At 42.3% G+C, this 19,252-nt stretch overlaps 1 protein-coding gene across 2 annotated transcripts in view; it reads left to right on the top strand.

Moving 5' to 3' along the window:
• The window catches only part of UTP20 (UTP20 small subunit processome component), a 1,109,880-nt gene that overhangs the window by 110,853 nt on the left and 979,775 nt on the right, over nt 1-19,252 (top strand). For both annotated transcript variants that reach the window (XM_078675325.1, XM_078675316.1), the window contains exons 6-7: nt 1,550-1,631; nt 2,949-3,086. In XM_078675325.1, coding sequence (XP_078531451.1) covers nt 1,550-1,631; nt 2,949-3,086 — 220 coding nt within the window. The remainder of the gene's footprint in view (nt 1-1,549; nt 1,632-2,948; nt 3,087-19,252) is intronic.

Genomic DNA, 19,252 nt, shown 5'->3' with positions numbered 1-19,252 from the left:
GGCTGAGCGGACTATGCAGCTCTACAGCTGAACTTTTTCGATATTACCGAGGGCGTTTTTTCGCTCTGCTCATATGCCTGTCTGCTCACGCTGCCTGCACACGCCAGTCGGCCCTCTAATTGGTTAATAAGGAACATCAATGGTAGTGTTTATTTGGTAGTTGTCAGCCAATCAGAGAACCGACTTGGGCGTGCAGGCAGCGTGATGGGGGGGCGTGTTTTTTCCTGAAGACGTCACAAGAGAAAGGACAGGAAAAATCACGCCCCTCAATCCTAAACGGACGGGGCTTAGAGTGACAGGTAAAGGTCTTCTCCAATGGCTGGCTGCCGTTTAGGAAGCCAGCCAATGGAGAAGAGCTGGCTTGTTTAAGTCCCATACTAGAGACATAAGATCTCGCCAGCGAGACTGCACAAGCGCAGCCTTCGCAGGCCGAGACCTAAAAAGGAGTATGCCAGATTCTTTATTCTGCTGTTTTCAGTGAATAAATAAAGAGAATTCTATGATTCAAAATGTGTGGAGTAAGATAGTGAGTGACACACACCAAATAAAATCATATATTAATTAAATTGCATATGATGCTAATAATTAACCTTTGAATAACATTTTATTAACCTTATAATAAAGTTGTCACCTCACCAATTTAATTATAAAAAGAATAAAGGCTGCTCCCTTTCCAGTGTACCTCCATCTGGAACGCTCTATCCAACCACCTGAGACTTGAACATTACTACTTCAAATTCAGAAAATCCCTGAAGATGCATCTTTTTCAATCTAGAGTTCAGATAATCCTGCTGCCCCAGGAGCAACATATTGCAGCTTTTACCTAGTCCTTGAATTGTATTCGCTTAAATATTTGGTGATTTTATTCAAGCTTATTTTGCTCGTACCCCTCAAACATTCTGAGTCCATCAACAAAAGCCCAACTTATATAAAGAAGTAATAATATGCATTCCGAACCATCTACCAAGGACCAAAAAATTGCAAAATAATTTGTAAAGAAATACACTTGCAGCAGAAATTCTCACTGACCTGGTAAATTTCTCCGAAGTCCCCTCCTATCAGCCGTTCATAGGGTTACTTCATGTGTGGTTTTATTCTCCCACTGTCCTTGTTTGAAAGACGCCCACAAAATAATGCTTTGATTAATACTGCAAGATATGCTCTCTGTATTAAATCCAAATTAAAATTTCCAAGTGTCTGAGTCACGTACAAGGGGGTAGCAACAAGTCTAATGTATTTATGAAACCGTATTCAGTTTCTTTGTTGTGGAATATTTTTGTTTGTAAAGTATGTGCACGATAAAGAGCACCTATGAGCTCTGGTTTGTAGCGGCTCCTTACCATGCTGTCATACTGCTCAGTGGTCCTCTTGAGGTCCTATGCTTTTTCTAAGGACTTTCACAAAGATGACACCACTTGAAAAATTAATTGCTTGTTAGGAATTTTGCTTACAGCAACCACAGTAAAAATTATCTTTGTTGTGTAACCATGTTTAATCTAAGAGCATAGTCCAATGTTTCTTATTTTATCAATATATGTTTTATTCACAGGTTGTACAGTACACTTCTTGCCCACAAAAAAACACACATCAGGAACTTTGCAGCAGAAAGTTTTGCTTTCCTGATGAGAAAAGTGAGTATATTGTGGCATTACATCCAATGGGCATCTCTCTGGAGACCTCTTAAAAAAGAGCTACACTATTTAGTAATGTAGCTCTTATTAATGCTGTAATCCAGTGGAAGCTGTCTTTGGGTTCTGCAAATGTATCTCTGTTTGGTATTTCTGCTGCAGTTATCGCTCAGTAGTTTCAACATTGTGTTTCTTGAGGCGTGCTGAAACTTTTTTAAATCGCTCCTGAGAGTGTAACTTGAAATGTGTATTCTGATGATGTATTTATTTCTTGTGGACCTCAGACATATTACAGATATTTGAAGCTTTCTTAAATATAGTTGATAGATATATCTTGTACACCTGAATACATTGTATCTTTCTGTTAGGCTGATCTTGCACGTTGACTGTAATTGGTAAATATACATTGTAGTTAATCCTTAAACCACAATCTAAACCATTTTCTTAAGTTTAGCAGATCCATTTGAAAGTTTGTCGAATGGTTAACATTGCAGTAACATTTTAAAGTGAGCTTTCTGACAAATGTGCTGGGCACACATTTACATAGCTTGTACACAACTGTACAACATATATTTCAGTAGTTAGGAAATTACATTTTTGTAATTCTTAAGTGAGCCAGAAATACAGATTTTAATCGTACCAAAACAAATCATAATACTGTACTTGTTAATGTGTAAATATAAGTATTTGCTGAAACCCGATTTGCATACGTTGTTTGTTACCCTATATAGTTTTACCAGTAAAACTGCAGGCCAGTGGGGTTTGTTGGCCATTTCAATGGAAAATGACAGCCTGTAAATGACAGTGCGCTATACTACATCATGCTTTAACAATATATTTATTAAAAGGAGAATTATTAAATATGAACTGTGAAATATTCCTGCCACCGCCCCGATGTCAGTGCTATTAATAAACTAAGAGGCAGGTCAAGGGTCACTGTACCATTTATGTAGGTTAAACTTGTATTATACGTGGAGCTACATTTTTGTCTATCAAATCAAACAAAAAAGAGCTTTTTAAATAGCAGACATGCTGAACTCACATAATTGAAGGCGCTCTTGTATGTGATAAAGAAAACAGTGACTCAGTGAAATAAAATATTTGCTCAGGATGACACCATTAGAGACCGGTTTATAGGTCAAGTGCATTATAGTAGGTCGATTTAAACTTTTTATGATTTGGACCTGTAAGTAAACCAGTGGCACAGACATCGCATTTCCTTGACTGGAATTGCTCTGGCTTGCATTTTACTTTAACTCATTCCTCTATTTCCACCCAAACTGCTATAAATTAAATCAAGAATTCATTTTTATTTTTTAGGTTCCTGAGCAGAATGCACTTTTTAATTTCATATTTATTGACCTTGAAAAGAACCCAGAGAAGACGGAAGGTGTCGGACAGTTACTGTTTGAAATGTGTAAAGGTGTCCGAAATATGTTCCATTCAACAGCCTCTAAGGTAATGTATACGCACATAAAGATTCATGTCTTGCTCTATTTACATTATAAGTTATTGAATTAAAATCCAATAGATTTTTCTTTTTAGGTGTCTTTAGCTAATTTGCATTTGCATTGTATTCGTTCTGAAACGTAAATTAAAGTATGACTCTCATACTTGTTTCCTCATTCTATTTTTAAATCTGATGAATACACACAGTATGTTACTGGTCTCCATGAAGTCATTTAGGAGTTGGATCTTTGCATTCAGATGCAACTGAAATTATGGCGGTCGGAATAGAAATAAAGTAGATTTTTATGATTTTATACACCAAGATCTTTAGAATACTTTAACTACTTTCGATGTTATCGATTTTACAAAAAAAACCAGTAAAATGCTCAAATATGGGATATACTAAAAGGATCATTGGGGATGATGGGCTGCATTTTAAACATTTTTTGAGGTATGAGCCTTGAACGTGGTGATGTTCTCCTATGGGAGGAAAAAAACCAGCAAACAGATACCGCCACCCATCTGGCCATGGCCTCTGTCCCACGCATCCGCAGGACCACAGCCAGAGGAAGGTCCTTCTCCTACCTCGCAGCAAAGACCTGGATCACCCTACCTCTCCACCTCAGGCAATCACCGTCACTGCCCAAATTCAGGAAGGACCTCAAGACCTGGCGCTTCGACAACCGTTGAACCCTCGACAGACTGGGGCTCCCCCACCCCCTCAAGTGCCTTGAGACCCCTACTGGTGAGTAGTCACACTTTACAAGTCACCCGATTGATTGATTAAGTTCTGGGTTGCCCTTTTGGACTTAAGGTGCTAGGGGGCCTTGGTCCAAAGAACCATCAGCAGTTTTGGGTTACCTGCCGTAGGGTGTCTGTATGTAGAGGTACTGGTCGGGATGGTATCCTTGAGTGCTACACAGCCGAAGTCAATGGGCACCTGAAACAGAGGTGACCAGGAGGGACTTGGGGACAAGTCTGGGGGGAAACCTTAGGCCAAAGGGAACGCAGTCAGGAGTGACTGGACACTGGGGTTTGAGGCTCTCACGGTTGTCAGTCAGTTTTGCAGAAGGAAGAAAAATAAAACAGCAGGGCCACTCTGGTCGTGGATCTTGTATGTCCTGAAGTCCCTTGATGGCAGGAGGTCTTCAAAGGCGGTAGTGTCCGGGCTGGCGCAGAACAAGCCTTGGCTGATGCAAGTGCCCAGGTACTGGTGCAGGGGAGATCCTGGAGGGTCTAGCGTCTCAAAACATCAGAGAGACAGAGCTGACCTCCTATAGCCACGAAGACCTCCTCTTGATGTGATGCTCTAGCAACACGGTGAACCGGACGGATGCGGTCGATGCTTGCAGATGCGAAGGGATGGCTCCTTCACCAGTGGGCAGCCCTCCAAATGTTGGGGATGATGCCCAGCCACAGAACGAGTTGGGTCTTTGCAATTGTCAAGGAACAGGCAGCAGGCAGGGTTTGGCACTTCAGTTCCCAGGAAGTCGAATCTGAGTACCTGAGAACTAAATGTAGGGGTGTATAGGGGAGTCTATGGTAGTAGCCAATGGGCTACCTACCATTAGGGAGACTAAACCCCCTAAAAGTCCACTTCCTGTGGGGAGTGGGCATTACCCTGACCCAGAAGTTCCCATTTCATCAAAAAATCAAGATGGTGAAACTCTTCTCTTCAGGTAGCCCACCTTAGGGGTGTGACTAAAACACGCCTCCTGAATAACCAGTTTCCCATCTGCTTTGGTGCCAAACGGGCCTCCGTGCTCGTGGTGGCGTTCCCCAAGTCTGGGGCTTACCTGGGATCACATATTAAAGGTAACAAAAGACTTGAAGCCTCTGGCCCTGAGATGCTATTTCACTAGCCATCCTGCTGGTGAAGGTGGGAACACCTTCTGCCGAGCAGGCATTGGTCCGGGTCTCTGAAAGTGCGGTCTCTTCCTTACAGGGGGTCAGACATTCATCTGTGGTGGCTGGCTAGAAGATACTAGTCAGCCAACACACTATGTGACTAGTAGGGTTACTAGTAGGGTTACAGGAGGCACCTCTAAGGTGCCCTCCGCGTGCATGTCTTCATAAATCTGTTACTGACCTCAGTATGAATTCATTAAGACAAGGTGTTTAATACCAAACAGCATTATTTTCAGTGAAGCCATTATTTTTTTATGTTTTTATTAAGTTTTTCTTGATTTGAAACACAAATTACAAATATGGATACAGTGCAGTTTAGGAACGGACCCATAAAAGGGTAGCTACAAGACAGATAGCGGATAGTTGTACAGGGTGAACATTTGATACATAGCAGTCATGTTACGGGGGTGGTTAACATACATATTTAGGTTTACAATGTATTCTGAATCACAGCTGTCCCATGTTGCCATCCTTGCATTTAAGAGGCTATCAGGCCGGTGTGGATGTGCTATCCTTGTCCCGTGATTCCCGCAGTTAGGCGTGAAATGGTTGCCATATGTCCAGGGGCCTAGAGTGAAGTCATTATTTAGCTGGGAACTCATAATGACCAGTGCCCAGTATTTGACTTTAAAATGGCTTCCTGATAATTGGCAATGGAGCTAGGTGTCACAGGGGCATATATGCCCTCACATTTAATATAATTAAGGCTTCTGTTTTACTGATATTTAACAGATAAATACAGACAGGAAAGAATGTGTTTCCTGTCTGTATTTATTTTTAAAAGTGAAAAAATACTGAAAATGGTGCTTCTTTTGAAAGACTCTCCATGCTCTCTTTCATAAATTCCAGGCAACAGCTGAGCAGATAGACAGCATGAAGAGTTAAAAAACAGGATGAGATTTCCTTTAATACGGGCATATGTTAACATACATCAATGTAGTTGTTATATGTGGCTTCTTAATTTGCTTACATGTGAAAGGCATCTGTGTATGAGTGCATGTGCAATAGTTAAATAAACGTTGAAATCTACCATTTTAAGTCTGCATTTATTCTCAAAACACAAAATAAATATGAATAAATACTAATAAAATGGCCAAAAATGTGGATAAATACAGACGGAAATGTTAAAAAAAATGAATACCATAAAACGGGGAGCCCTAAATGTAATGCACCCTGTCTTAGGACTCTAAAGGCCTGGTGTAGGGATGACATACTTGCTGTGTGTGTGGGCATTGCACAAGGTGTGTGCAATGTTGTGTTTTTAGAATGGTTTGCACCATTTCACACATCCTGCAATTCATTCTGCATTCAGTTTGTGTGTGGTTCCCTTAGGGTGGCATAATGTATGCTGCGGTCCTTAGGGACCCTCTTTAGTACCCATGCCCTGGATACGAGCAGTACCATTTACCAGGGACTTACAGAGGTGCTAAAGCCCTTGCCAATTGGGTTACAATCAACATTTGTCTTGTTTTAGGGAAGGGGCACTGGTGCCTGGTTGGCATTGGAAATATTTTGTTAAATTATTGAAAATAGTTTAACATATACATACTTATAATTTAATGCTAAATAATCTAAAAATATTACATATATAATTTAGTTCTAAAATATTATTTTCAAAATAAATATTGCAACATAAATTAATAAAATATAATGACATTGCTTTGAATCAATTCTGTACTTTGTTTTTAATAATTATTAATGGATAATAAAAATATTTCTTACTGTTTAGAATTTATTTTTTGTTTAAACTTCAGCTAAATAATTTGAATTGAAATAAATATTTAAATTAAAGATTTCATTTAAAATTAAGTTATTAATTTTGGGACAATTTTTTCCTTTTGTTTTACATTTAAAATGTATACAAATATTTTCACTCACTCTTTCGAAGTTTAATAAACTATTTAATTATTCCATGTAATTCACCATAAGTAGAGGTCTGCTACTGGGGTGGTGTTAGATAGTCTGTCATCCCTCTTAACTAATTGATGTGCATGTGCATGCTAGCTTTTATGTAGCATTGCATTCTCTGTTTGTTTGTGCTGGGCTCCATGTTCTGTGTTCCTTCTCCATGGTTGCCAACTCCAGCTTTGGCAGTTGGAGTTGGGGACTGATGGAGAGAGGATCCACGGCACATCGGTTGATTATTTTCATTAATGAAGACTATGATATTTTAATAATTTATTTTAATAATATACACTGTCTCTGAAGTTGCTATATTGATGTTGTCCGCCTCCTCATTTGGCGACGATAGACGTGTGCATTCAAGGAGCCCATCGTAATTTTCTACAAATTCCAAGGTCTTGGTAGTCAGAATTTTTCTTTGGTCTTTGTGACCTCTGCTACATATCTGCCAGCATTTCGCTACTCTGTTTCACTGGATTCGGAACAGAGATTGTGCTGCTTTCTTTCATTTCCTAATCCTCAGGGCCCGCTGATATGTCATCAGGTTAGTCATTCACCAAGCCTGTTTGACGCGCACTACACGCCAGCGTAGGTATTGCCCTGACAACAACCACTCACAAGCCAGCACCCGCGCTCAGACTTTCAGTTCCTACAACGCTTTCCCTGCAACCGCCTTAGCATCCACTTTGGGGATCATCGCTCTTCATCTCTTCACGCTCAGACTGCAAAAGAAATGTATTTCGTGACTTTCAGGTAACATGTTGTTTATTATTTTGACCTCTAGGGGATCTTATTTTATTTATTTGAAAGTTGAACTTAAATGTAATTGGAAGGATTGATTTACAAACAAGATATTGCCTTTTCAAGAAACAACAACATTTGTTACATCATAAAATGTAATTGCTGAGCCTGTCCTCCTTTGTAACCCACCATGAGCAACTTAGCACAACTTGTTCACTTACAGCCTTTTCTACGGTTACCTGGTAAACCTCCTTTAGCGTGGAAACAATGTTTCAAAGTTTTTGAAAGTTATTTGGTTGCTTTTGAAGCAGAAAAGTGTTCTCTGATAAGAAAGGTCGCAATAATCTTCAATAATTTGGGCACTGAAGGGCAGCAAGTTTTGGGAAAGGTACCCAAAATAATACCATCTACAGATTGGTACGGCTGGAATGAATATGTTGAGAACATTTCGAGGCTTGAAAAGAAGTTTACTGAACAACCCAGTGTACTTTTAGAACGATTCAACTTCTCTAAAAGGAATCGGAGTTCAGAAGAGTCTGTAGAAGACTGTGTATCTGCTCTTTGTCATTCTGCATCTAACTGTAATTTTGGTATCACATTAGAAACTAGCATAAGAGATCAATTTGTATTTGGCTGCAAGTCTAAGAAAATTCAAGAATGTCTATTAAGTTGCAGAGATCCCACTCTAACAGAGGTTATACATTTAGCCATTGCAATTGAAAGATCAATTATTTCCCCTGAAAGAATGGGAAATGATTAAAATAATCATTCTGTAAATGTGATACAAGAATCTGATACGGTTAATGCTTTATCTTTTAGGGAGAAAAACAACAAATATGTACAAAAGAAGGATTTTGGGATTTGCTTCAGATGTGGTTCGAAGTTTCACTTAAGTAACTTCATAGGTTGCCCAGCCTTAAGCAAAATGAGTACCAAATGTCATAAGATTGGGCATTTTCAGGGAGTCCATAGTGGAAAAGATAACGCTCATGTACATACTGTTGATACAGACTCATCTATTTCTTATAGCACACATGATCACTCCAAAGTGGTTCTTACCTTAGACATTGCTGAGGGTGATTAGAAGTCTGTCAAAGGACCTATCTGTGAAGCAAGAGTTGGGGGTATCACTTTTCAAATTATGGCTGATTATGGTGCTCCCATTCATGTTGTTTCCGATGTCTTATATCCCTAACATTAGGGTGACTCTAATGCTTTGTTTCTAACAGATGATAATCCCAAAACATATGGGGACCAAGATGTCACCAGGTTGGCATTTTGTTGTTGAAACACTTGAGTGTCTGGGAAGGCAAGCCTTGACAAACATTTATGTAGCCCTTAAAGGTAAATTGATTATTGTCTGGCAAGATCTAGAAAAACTGGGTCTTATCTTAATTCCAGGATCTGACATTCCAGTAGTAGTTAAACTGTTGCAACACAAGCGGGATTATTACTTCAGAAAATATTGAAGAGATTAAAGATATTGTAAAAGCTTATCCAGATGTAGTTCAATCCAAAATAGGAACTATTTCTGATTTTGAGCACAAGATCAAGTTAAAGCCACATGCCATACCAATATCTCATAAACCCAGACCTTATGCATTATCTGTAAGAACAAAACTTCAAAAGTTACTGAACAAATTGGTGTCAGAAGCTGTAATCACCCCCCACGGACTCTTCTGAATGGGTCAGTCCTATTGTTATAGTACGTAAAAAGGATGGCGATATTCGTCTTGTGGAAAAGTAAATTTTGCCATGTTGTATGTGCCTACGTGTTCCCCATCTTATGTTATATGTGCATGATCGATATGCATGTATTCCCCTCTGATCGATTAAAGACGCAACTACAGTTGTGTCCGTCTCTAGTATGTCAGTTTCCAGTCTTCGTGAAAGCAACAAATATTAGGCCTATGTAAACCTACGTTGCCACATTTTACAGTGTGCACGTTAATTCATTGAATTGTCCCCGTTTCTAGGCCTCAAAAGGGCCCGGACTCAGATTCAGCTCCTGTCTCCTGAACCCTCTCCGAGGAGCGATACAGCCCCCACCTGCATCCCTGACCCTTCGCTTACTTCATGCCTCGCAGTGCCCGGCCCGGCCTGGCTCTGCCTCCCAGTCTGCCAAGAGTATGTTATGCTTCTAGTTATCAGTCCAGCCCTCCTTCTCTGCATTCCTAAGCTACTGAATCGCATCAATAGTTTCCGTCATGGTCTAGCCTTTATGTCTCCATGTAAGAGAAATACTGTATTAATATTCAAAGAATATTCCTCGCACACACAATACATGTAGAATTATGCATGCACCAGTCTTAGCGTCTATTAGCCTTTGCCCTGATAACTTTTGGATTCTATCAACATGTACTCTAAACACCAGATACTAGATATGCCTTGGGTACATGTCGCTCTGACACTCCAGACTTTAGTCTCCTCTTCTAGCGCAGAAGTCATAGCCCCAGTTCTCCCTGGTAACACGTCATTGCCCATTTGCGCGCACCACTAGGTTAGAGGTCCCAGCTGCTCAGGTAGCCCCCTCCATGTTCCCGCCCCGTTTATGACATTTCTGTTACGTTTGCATCACATGTCTATGTATACGCCCTGTACACGCCTTCTTGTTACATCATTTTGCCCTTATCTTTCGCGACTGCTACGAGTCACGCCTACTGCTACGCCTACTGTAGTGAATGTAATGTATTTGTTTAAGTATATATACTGTGCACCCATATTAAAAGTTGCTAGCCAATTCCCAGATCCTGCCCCCGGCAGCTGCCTTCATTCCCTTCCCGTACAGGCTGTCCTGTTCCTGTCCTTTATGCCTGATTAAAGCCTGTTGACTCAAGATACCTCGAATCCTGACTCTTATTTATTGAGCTACCTGTTTTATTGATTATACTGAAAAATAGTACCGGTAATTAATTATTTATTTACCACATAATGGCGCCCGAATAGGGACTTGCCCTTTCCCCACGCGCCGGAGAAGCCACGCAGGCCCCCTGATCCTCCGCAGCCGTGACAGAACCATACCGTGCACGTGCAGATATTTCTGCTTCAAGTATCCCTCAGGCCCACGGAGGAGACGGAGGTTGCGGTCCAGCATCCAGACGAGGCGGTGAGGAACGCGGCGAGTCCCGACCAGAGCCCAAGCCGAGAGTCCAAGGTCCGAGGTATCCGGAGGCCCACCTGTAACTGAAGTCCGAAGTTCGTAGTCCGTCGTCGTAGCAGTCCAGTCCAGTCCGAGGCCTTCCGTTCTTGCTGCCCGGTGAGTACCGTTGCTGGGGTAGTATCTAGACAGGGTCAATTAATTTGTCTCTGGTCCGTGGGTTTGGGTACGCAGATCCAACACGAAGTGTTCACCTAGGTGGACGCGGGTCCTGACGTGTCTCTTTATGGGACCGGTAAGTTTCGTGCTGTTTTAGCAGTGCATCTAGTCATTCTAGTAAAGTTCTGTTCTCGAGAAATTCATGTGTTCTGTCCGAACTGTTATTTTAAATGTTATTTCATGTGTTTTCAATGTCGTGGTATGAGTGATTTGTTTTTCCAGTTATTATTGTGTTTATCGTGTATGGTATTGTGTCCAGACTCCAGCCTAAACTATGCCTCTATTCTCGAAGTTACGTCAGTTAAAAACAAGAAAAGGATTGCTAGAGGAAGCAGTTCCTGTCCCGCCTAGGGACAGTCCAGGTCATTTTATGTATCATAAGCATGGCTTAAGTGCCATATTATATCTAGACTTATGGGTGGAGTACACCAAGGAATTAGAAGAGAAATATAGATGGCCCGTATCAGGTACGTGGGATGCCGAGTGCATCATGCGAGTAGAAGAAGCATTATGGAAAAAGAAAGCCAGACAGTCCCAGAAAGATGCACTCGAGTTATGGCGCAAAGAATCTCACAGAAGAACCGAAAAAGAAATCAGAAAAACAGAATTAAGTAGGGAATCCTCAGAAAGAGCCCAAGAAAGGGAATTAATCGAAGTAGGTGAACGAGTTAAAGCAGAACAGTCAGATAGACAGAGAAATGCCCTTATTAAGGGTATGTATCCTCTTCTTGCCGAGGGCTTGCCGAAAGCAACCCCGGAAGCACCATGTAATTTTCCGCCGCCATTAGTTCCGATTAAGCTACGTCACAAACCGACCGCAGCTGATATTTTTCTCTCGTCCTATTTGGACGACACAGTCCCAGAATATGCAAATCCTGCTCCGCCAGCTCCCGTAAATAATGTAATTCCTGTTCCTCCAGCCACCGGGGCACCCGTTGCAGCACCTGTTACGGTACCCCCGGTCCAGCCTACAGTACATGTACCAGCTACATCAGTCGCTCTCCCAGCACGTACAATACCCGTCGACGCTTCTAGGCCAGGGGCCACGGGGGGAAGTCCTCCTGGAACCCCGCCTCAACACAGACGTGTGACATTACTCGAGCTACATGCCCGAGCGTTACAGCGTTCGCCCAAACATCAGTCAGTTGCAGATATCAAGCGAGCTCTTACCGAATGCCGTTATGATCCAGTCCCAGGCGATGATGATATGGTCATATATTCATTGCGTGTAAGACGGGTGACCGAATATTTGGACACCCTACCGAATATGAAAGGTTATATAGACAGAAATAATTGTTTTATCCGTACAGGAGCAGATCCAGGAAGTATTGGCGAGGCCATGGCTCAAAGAAAAGTCGAGATTCAGCTCATGCTTTTAAAGTTTCTAATTAATTGTTTAATAAGGGAACAAGATTATCCGGATAAAGATCCGGAAGAAATGAAGGTCCTGACCAGGTGGAGTGACCATATAGCCGAGGGAAGACACAAGACACAGAACTGTATAGAGAGTATGTACAAGAAGATCCGTAGGGAAATAATAAAGTTACACGAGAAACGAAAAGCAGCACAAGTAAACGAGAAAGAAGACGCCTCTGATAATGAAGAGGTAGATGACGAGAATCCCTCCAGAATAGCGTATGTAGGTAGAACTAGACTTCCCGACCGACATTCACGCCTAGAACACAAGAAAGTTTTCCCTCCTCCAGCACCAGAACAAGGTTCTCTTGAGCAAGTATTTCAAGCTACCGATCACATTCTGAAATCACGAATCGGTTATAGTGAACTTAGTACCATGCATGAACAAGAACTAGCCCGATCAGCAGTCCGGTGGACTACTGATTCTACCACTTTTCCTGACGAAATAGTGGCACAAATGTTTCTGAAACTGCCCCCAGCCGAGCAGCGACTGGTGGGTATGTATATGATCCAGCACCTCATCACACTGTATGAGGGACAGCATTCTGAGCCAGGTCCGTTACATGATGTTCTGAACGAGTTACTCCAGTATAGATGGAGAGGTCTAGGTACTGATTTAATTAGTATCATTCTAGAACAGCGCCACAAATATCGAAAGTTTTTGAATCCGCATTTTGTTCATGTCTCACCTCCAGAAAGTAAATCATTTTACATAGATAGACAGCATCCGTTACGAGAAGTGCACCCAGTTAGGACAACGGGTGGCGAAATGCAACGAGTATTTGTTTACACCCCTATCACAAAGATGGAACTCTTAGAGATGAAAAAGTTAATTCCCTGTCACGACAAAGATCCAGCAGGGTTCCATCGAGAATTAAAAGACATGCTCCGTATGGGAGAATACACGTATCCTGATATCATTAAAATGTTAAAGGTCCTGTTGCCCGCAGGGGTATATGAAAAACTCAAGGAAAAAGAATGGGAGGTGGGAGAGAAAAAGATAGATTGGACAGCTCTAGAAGCTGAAGATACTTCACGAGTACCAGGTACCGGTCTTGGGGGTAAAGTTAAAGAATTGCCCGAGTTGTTGATACAGGTTTTGCCAAGGTTACTAGCCACGAAAAAGGAAGATTGGGATGCAATCTCAGCTTGTAAACAGAAACAGGATGAAGACACTAGTGATTTTTATTCTAGATTTGAAAAATGTTTTATTATTAACAGTGGTCTGAAAACGAGTAGTGAATCGTACCCTCATTTATTTGTAACCAAGCTAGTCGAGAATTCAAGTCCACAAGTTAAAAATAGAGTATTGAAAGTCGAAAGTAGTTGGCAAGCTAATACCCCGTCACAAATGCTACAAATGCTCCAGTACCACCAGAATAGAATCAGGGAAGAGCAAGAACACGAAAGGAGACGTATGAAAGACACGAAAATGAAAGTATTAGTTGCACAATCTGTTCCACAAGACAGTCAGAAGAGGGGTCCGAATCAAGCCAGTCATCCTGCAGCTCCCGTTAAAGGGACTTGCAATTACTGTAAACAGCCAGGTCATTTTATAAACGAGTGTGCAGTTCTGAAACACAACATAGCCACTGGTAAAACTAAAGAAAGACCACGTCCGCCTAGACAAGAACAAGTTTCACAGACTTCAGTCACCCCAGAATGCACAACAGACAGTTCCAGCACCGCAGCCTATCGCTGCAACACAGCATGTTACACAACAGATGTACCAGTATGCCCAGTCAGAGTATCCAGAGTATCAACAGTATTCATGAAACAGCCTAGAGAGGGAGGTAGGCTTGCCTCTCATCGAGATACCTGTAGACCAAGAGGGTCCCTATGTACACAGTCAAGTATTAGGGAAAGACAGAAAGTTTTTGATTGATACAGGGGCAAGTAGGACTACTATCAGTCATGATGAGGTTCCAGGGGCTCCGCTCTCAGGCTCTAAAAATGTTTCCCTTGGATTTTCAGGAAAGCCGATTGTTAATGAAATTTCGAAACCAGTTTCCCTAGAAGTTGGTCCATTGTCCCGAACTACTGATTTGTTACTTACGAAATCATGTCCAGAAAATTTGTTAGGCATTAAAACGTTAAAAGAATTAGGTGCAGTAATTTGCTGCTCCCCAGAAGGAGTCCGATTGTTTTTACGTGACTTTAAAGGTCACTATGTATTACGTGATTTTGATCCAAGATTACTGAATGTGCCACAGCATTTATGGGCGCAAGGTCCAACTGATGTAGGATGTATGCATATCACACCCCATCGTGTGACTCTCAAACAAGGTATAGTTTTGCCGCGAATCAGACAGTACAGATTGCCACCTGAGGCTGTAGCAGCCTTATCCAAAATTATTGACGAGCTTATTGCTCAAGGAGTGGTTGTAGAAACTGACTCCAATGTATGTAATTCTCCTATCATTCCGGTCCTGAAACGTACTGATCCAAATGCACCTCCAGTATATCGATTAGTGATTGACCTTCGAGAGCTTAATAAATGTATCATACCCCAGTATCCAGTAGTCCCAGATATTTCTTCCCTACTAACAGCCATTGATTCTGAAGCTACATTTTTCACAGTTATCGATCTCAAGAATGCATTCTTCAATGTCCCCATTCATCCAGACAGCCAGTACCTTTTCGGTTTTTGTTTAAATGGAAGGAGCTATAAATTCACACGAGCTCCTCAAGGTTTCACAGAGAGTCCTAGTATTTACAGTCAAGCACTTAAGAGACAACTAGACAACATTCACATGCCAACTGACACTGCCCTGCTCCAGTATGTCGATGATCTACTGATCACAGCCCGTTCTGAACGTGACTGCGAGCGAGCGTCACTCACGGTTCTGTATTTTCTGGCCGAGCAGGGGCACAAGGTGTCCCCTTCCAAATTACAATTCTGTGTCCAGCAAGTGATCTACTTAGGTCACTTACTGTCCAAGTGGGGTAGGCAGTTGACACCAGACCGTATCCAGTTAATAGCGAGTCTACCACAGCCCAAGACACAGAAGGAGGTACGAGCTTTTATTGGCCTCACTTCTTATTGCAGACAATGGATTCCTCAGTATGCATTTCTAGCCAAACCACTGATACAGTTAACGACACAGGAGGCAGCCGTATCGACTGTCCTCCCTTGGACCCAGGAACATACACTTGTTTTCAATGAATTAAAGAAAGCCTTATGTCAAGCACCTGTCCTAGCAACACCGAACTACAGTAAGCCTTTTACACTTTTTGTCACAGAACGTGATGGTACTGCATTATCTGTTCTCACACAAGATCAAGCAGGACAGTACAAGCCCTGTGCTTATTTCTCGAGCACATTAGATCCAGTAGCCCAGGCTCTGCCTGCGTGCCTCAAGTCAGTTGCAGCCACAGCTCTAGCTATCAGACAAAGTGATTCCATAGTGTTAGGACACTCCCTGACAGTACAAGTTCCACACTCCGTGGAAGTTCTTTTAAACCGAACACAGACTCAGCACTTGACAATTGCACGTTTAACAGGTTATGAACTGACACTGTTCCAGCCACACATAGAAATCAGACGCTGCAACATTCTAAATCCTGCTACACTGTTACCGTCAGTTACTTCAAACCCTGCCACACATGACTGTGTGGAAGTTGTTAACACTATGACAAAGCCAAGACAAGACCTGACAGACATTGCATTACCTAATCCCGACCTGACACTTTATGTGGATGGTTCATGTATGAGAACTAGTACAGGAGAGCTAGTAGCCGCGTATGCAGTGACTACTGAAACTGAAGTTATAGAAACACATCGTATTGACACCCTGTCTGCTCAAGCAGCAGAGCTAGTTGCTCTGACCCAAGCCTGCATACGTGCTAAAAACCTAAAAGTAAACATATATACAGACTCACGTTACGCATTCGGAGTCGTACATGACTTTGGAGTGCTCTGGCAGGAGAGAGGTTTCATGACTTCTCATGGAACCAAGATTCAGCATGGTCTCCTCATTCAAGCTCTGTTAGATGCAATACATTTACCGACAGCTATCGCTATCATGAAGTGCAAGGCACATACGAAAGTTACTGACATCATTTCCCAAGGTAACGATCTAGCAGATCGAACAGCCAAGCTTACAGCTCAGACCCCAGACAGTCCAGTTAACACGACACAGACATTCACTCCAGATCCGACTACCTGTATGGCAGTTAAGGACCCTACACAAGACGTCATAGACATACAGTTACACGCTACTCCCGAAGAAATCAAGAAATGGTCCGAACAAGGAGGGGTCCAGACAGATCAAGGATGGTTGACGAAGGGAAAAGCCACATGGTTTCTCCCCGACTCTTTGGTTCAAGTCATTATTAATACCGCACATAGTCCAGCACATCTAGGAGAAAAAGCTATGTTAGACAGTATTCAGAACCTTTGGTTCAACAAGCACTTACGAGCTGCAGCCAAGCAGAAAGTCCGTACCTGTATGATATGTTGTCAGTTCAATCCAGGTAAAAGTGTCCCGGTGGAACAAGGTGGATTCCAACCTCCTGACCACCCTTTTGAAGTCCTCCAGATGGATTATATTCAGATGGAGCGATGTCGAGGTTTCAAGTATGTCCTCGTAGTTGTATGCGCTTTGTCCAGGTGGACAGAAGCATATCCAGTTCCAGATTACACAGCCGCGACCACTGCCAGGCAGTTGGTTCGTGAATTCTTTCCCCGCTATGGACTCCCTAGGGTCGTGTATTCTGATAACGGCCAGCCATTCTCATCTGAACTTATGAAACATGTTTCCCTTCTGTTAGGGTACCAGTGGAAGTTCCATTGTGTACGCCATCCTGAAGCAGCCGGTCTCGTAGAGAGACATAATCAGACGTTGAAAATTCGCATTGCCAAAATATGTAAAGAGAAAGGTGTAGACTGGCTAGTTGCCCTGCCAGTTGCTTTATTCTATATGAGGATGGTTGCACATTCCAGATCAGGTCTGTCCCCGTATGAGGTCGTATTCGGCCGCCCCCCAAACATGTGGGGTACACCTAGACCCCGCAGTATTACAGATGTTTCCAGTAATATGCTGACAGATTACCTAGCTTCCTTGATGTCTGCCCTACACTCTTGTCGTTCACAGGTTGCCGCCGCATTTCCAGACAACACCGAGGTGAAACCGCATGAAGTCATTCCAGGCGATCTGGTGTTGGTGCGGAATTTTGATCGTTCAAGTCCGCTGGAGCCCCGCTGGAAGGAGCCTCGCCTCGTTTTGCTTACAACAAGGACTGCAGTCAAGCTCGAGGGGAGAAAAGGATGGGTCCACTTGACCCACATAAAGAAGTTCCATGGACTACCAGAAGAGACTTTTGCTAAGGACTGCCTTATTCCTAAAGACTGCCTAAAAACAGACTCTGAACTCAAAGTTCCCCTGTTAGAGAAAACTCCGCAGCAGGAGTATAAACAGAAACTCCGGTCTAGTAAAATAAGTCAGCCAGTTTAATTGTCTAAGTCCCTCTCGGGTGAAACGGTTAGACAGGTTCCTGACATGTATGAGATAGACCCCCATAGTGAGAGAGTTAGTCAAAACTCTATAAGATGCATCATTGTTCTAAGTTTCTTATTATTCCTGAGTCTTATGGTTACCTGCACAAGTTATGCTTTACATTTATGTTTTCCAAGTTCACATGTAAAAATGTTTTCTAATGCTACAGTAGAGCACACATTTAGTGATCTGCCTCCTCACGAGCTATCCTATCGTCTTGCTATGCGAAATAACACATTCATTAGAATGTTACACTATTCACACCAGACCAGCAATGCCACTAATTGTTGGGTGTGTGGTCGACTCCCCCCTTTCCAGACACCGAAGGGAGTTCTGCCACTCTTTCCTTATCCATTTTCACATAATGGTTCGTGTGGAGCATGGTCCACGTTAACGTCATCCTCCAATGATATGTCCCTTCTGAATAGAACATGTTTTCCAGACAAGCAAGGTCTCTCCCATAGAACAGGGTTAGATCTAGTAAATGAAGTATATGATTTAGGTAATTATTCTTCGAATTTCATGGTCCTGAATGTTCAGTCTGATACTACTCCAGATTTACCTGCTATTTCAGTACTACCAGTCAAAGGCGAATTATGTGTCAGAAAGAATGGTTCCGCACATGTAGGACATAGTGATTGTACTACTATGGTCGAGTATAGTGACAGTGGGAAATCTATTTTCAAAGCCTCACGTCATTCTTATTTTGTTTGTGGTCAGACCGCATATGTTCGTCTGCCCCTCGATTGGGATGGAACATGTTACATTGCCTTCCTACTGCCACCAGTTTTTCTAGCCCCATCTGATTATCACAGAAATACACATCTAGTACACGTCAGACCTAAAAGGGAGATCGAGTCCCCAATTGTTGATCAAACTGAAACTACTCTAGAACAGTATCAAGACTTTAATAAAGGTTTCTTCTTCTTTATAGGACCTGTCCAGAATAGTAAGTTAATACGTAGGTTAACCAGAACCCTTGAAGCAGTAGTGAATGAGACTACTTCTGCTCTAGGTAACTTAACTGAAGAGCAATCTGCTATGAGATTTGTCGTGCTCCAAAATCGTCTCGTTCTTGACGTCATACTGGCCGATAGATGAGGAGCACGTAGAGTCATCGGATCTAGTTGCTGCATTTTCATTCCTAATAACGCGCCGTCTGTTTATTCAGCTATAACCAGACTTCATAAAATTGCCCATCAGTTACACCAGAATCCAGGCACCTGGACGTGGTCCGGTTGGCTCTGGAGTATTATATCTGCCTGGGGATGGAAAGTATTGTCATTCCTAGGTATTGCAGTAATGATCATATTCAGTTGCTGCCTCTGTATACAATGTGGCCCTGCGATTTGCGGCATGTGTGCTACCTCTTGTATTCCTAGTCCTAAATCCCG

Source organism: Lissotriton helveticus, chromosome 1_1 (assembly GCF_964261635.1).
Source record: "Lissotriton helveticus chromosome 1_1, aLisHel1.1, whole genome shotgun sequence".
Lineage (NCBI taxonomy): Eukaryota > Metazoa > Chordata > Amphibia > Caudata > Salamandridae > Lissotriton > Lissotriton helveticus.
This window is presented reverse-complemented; position numbering and strand designations above follow the sequence as displayed.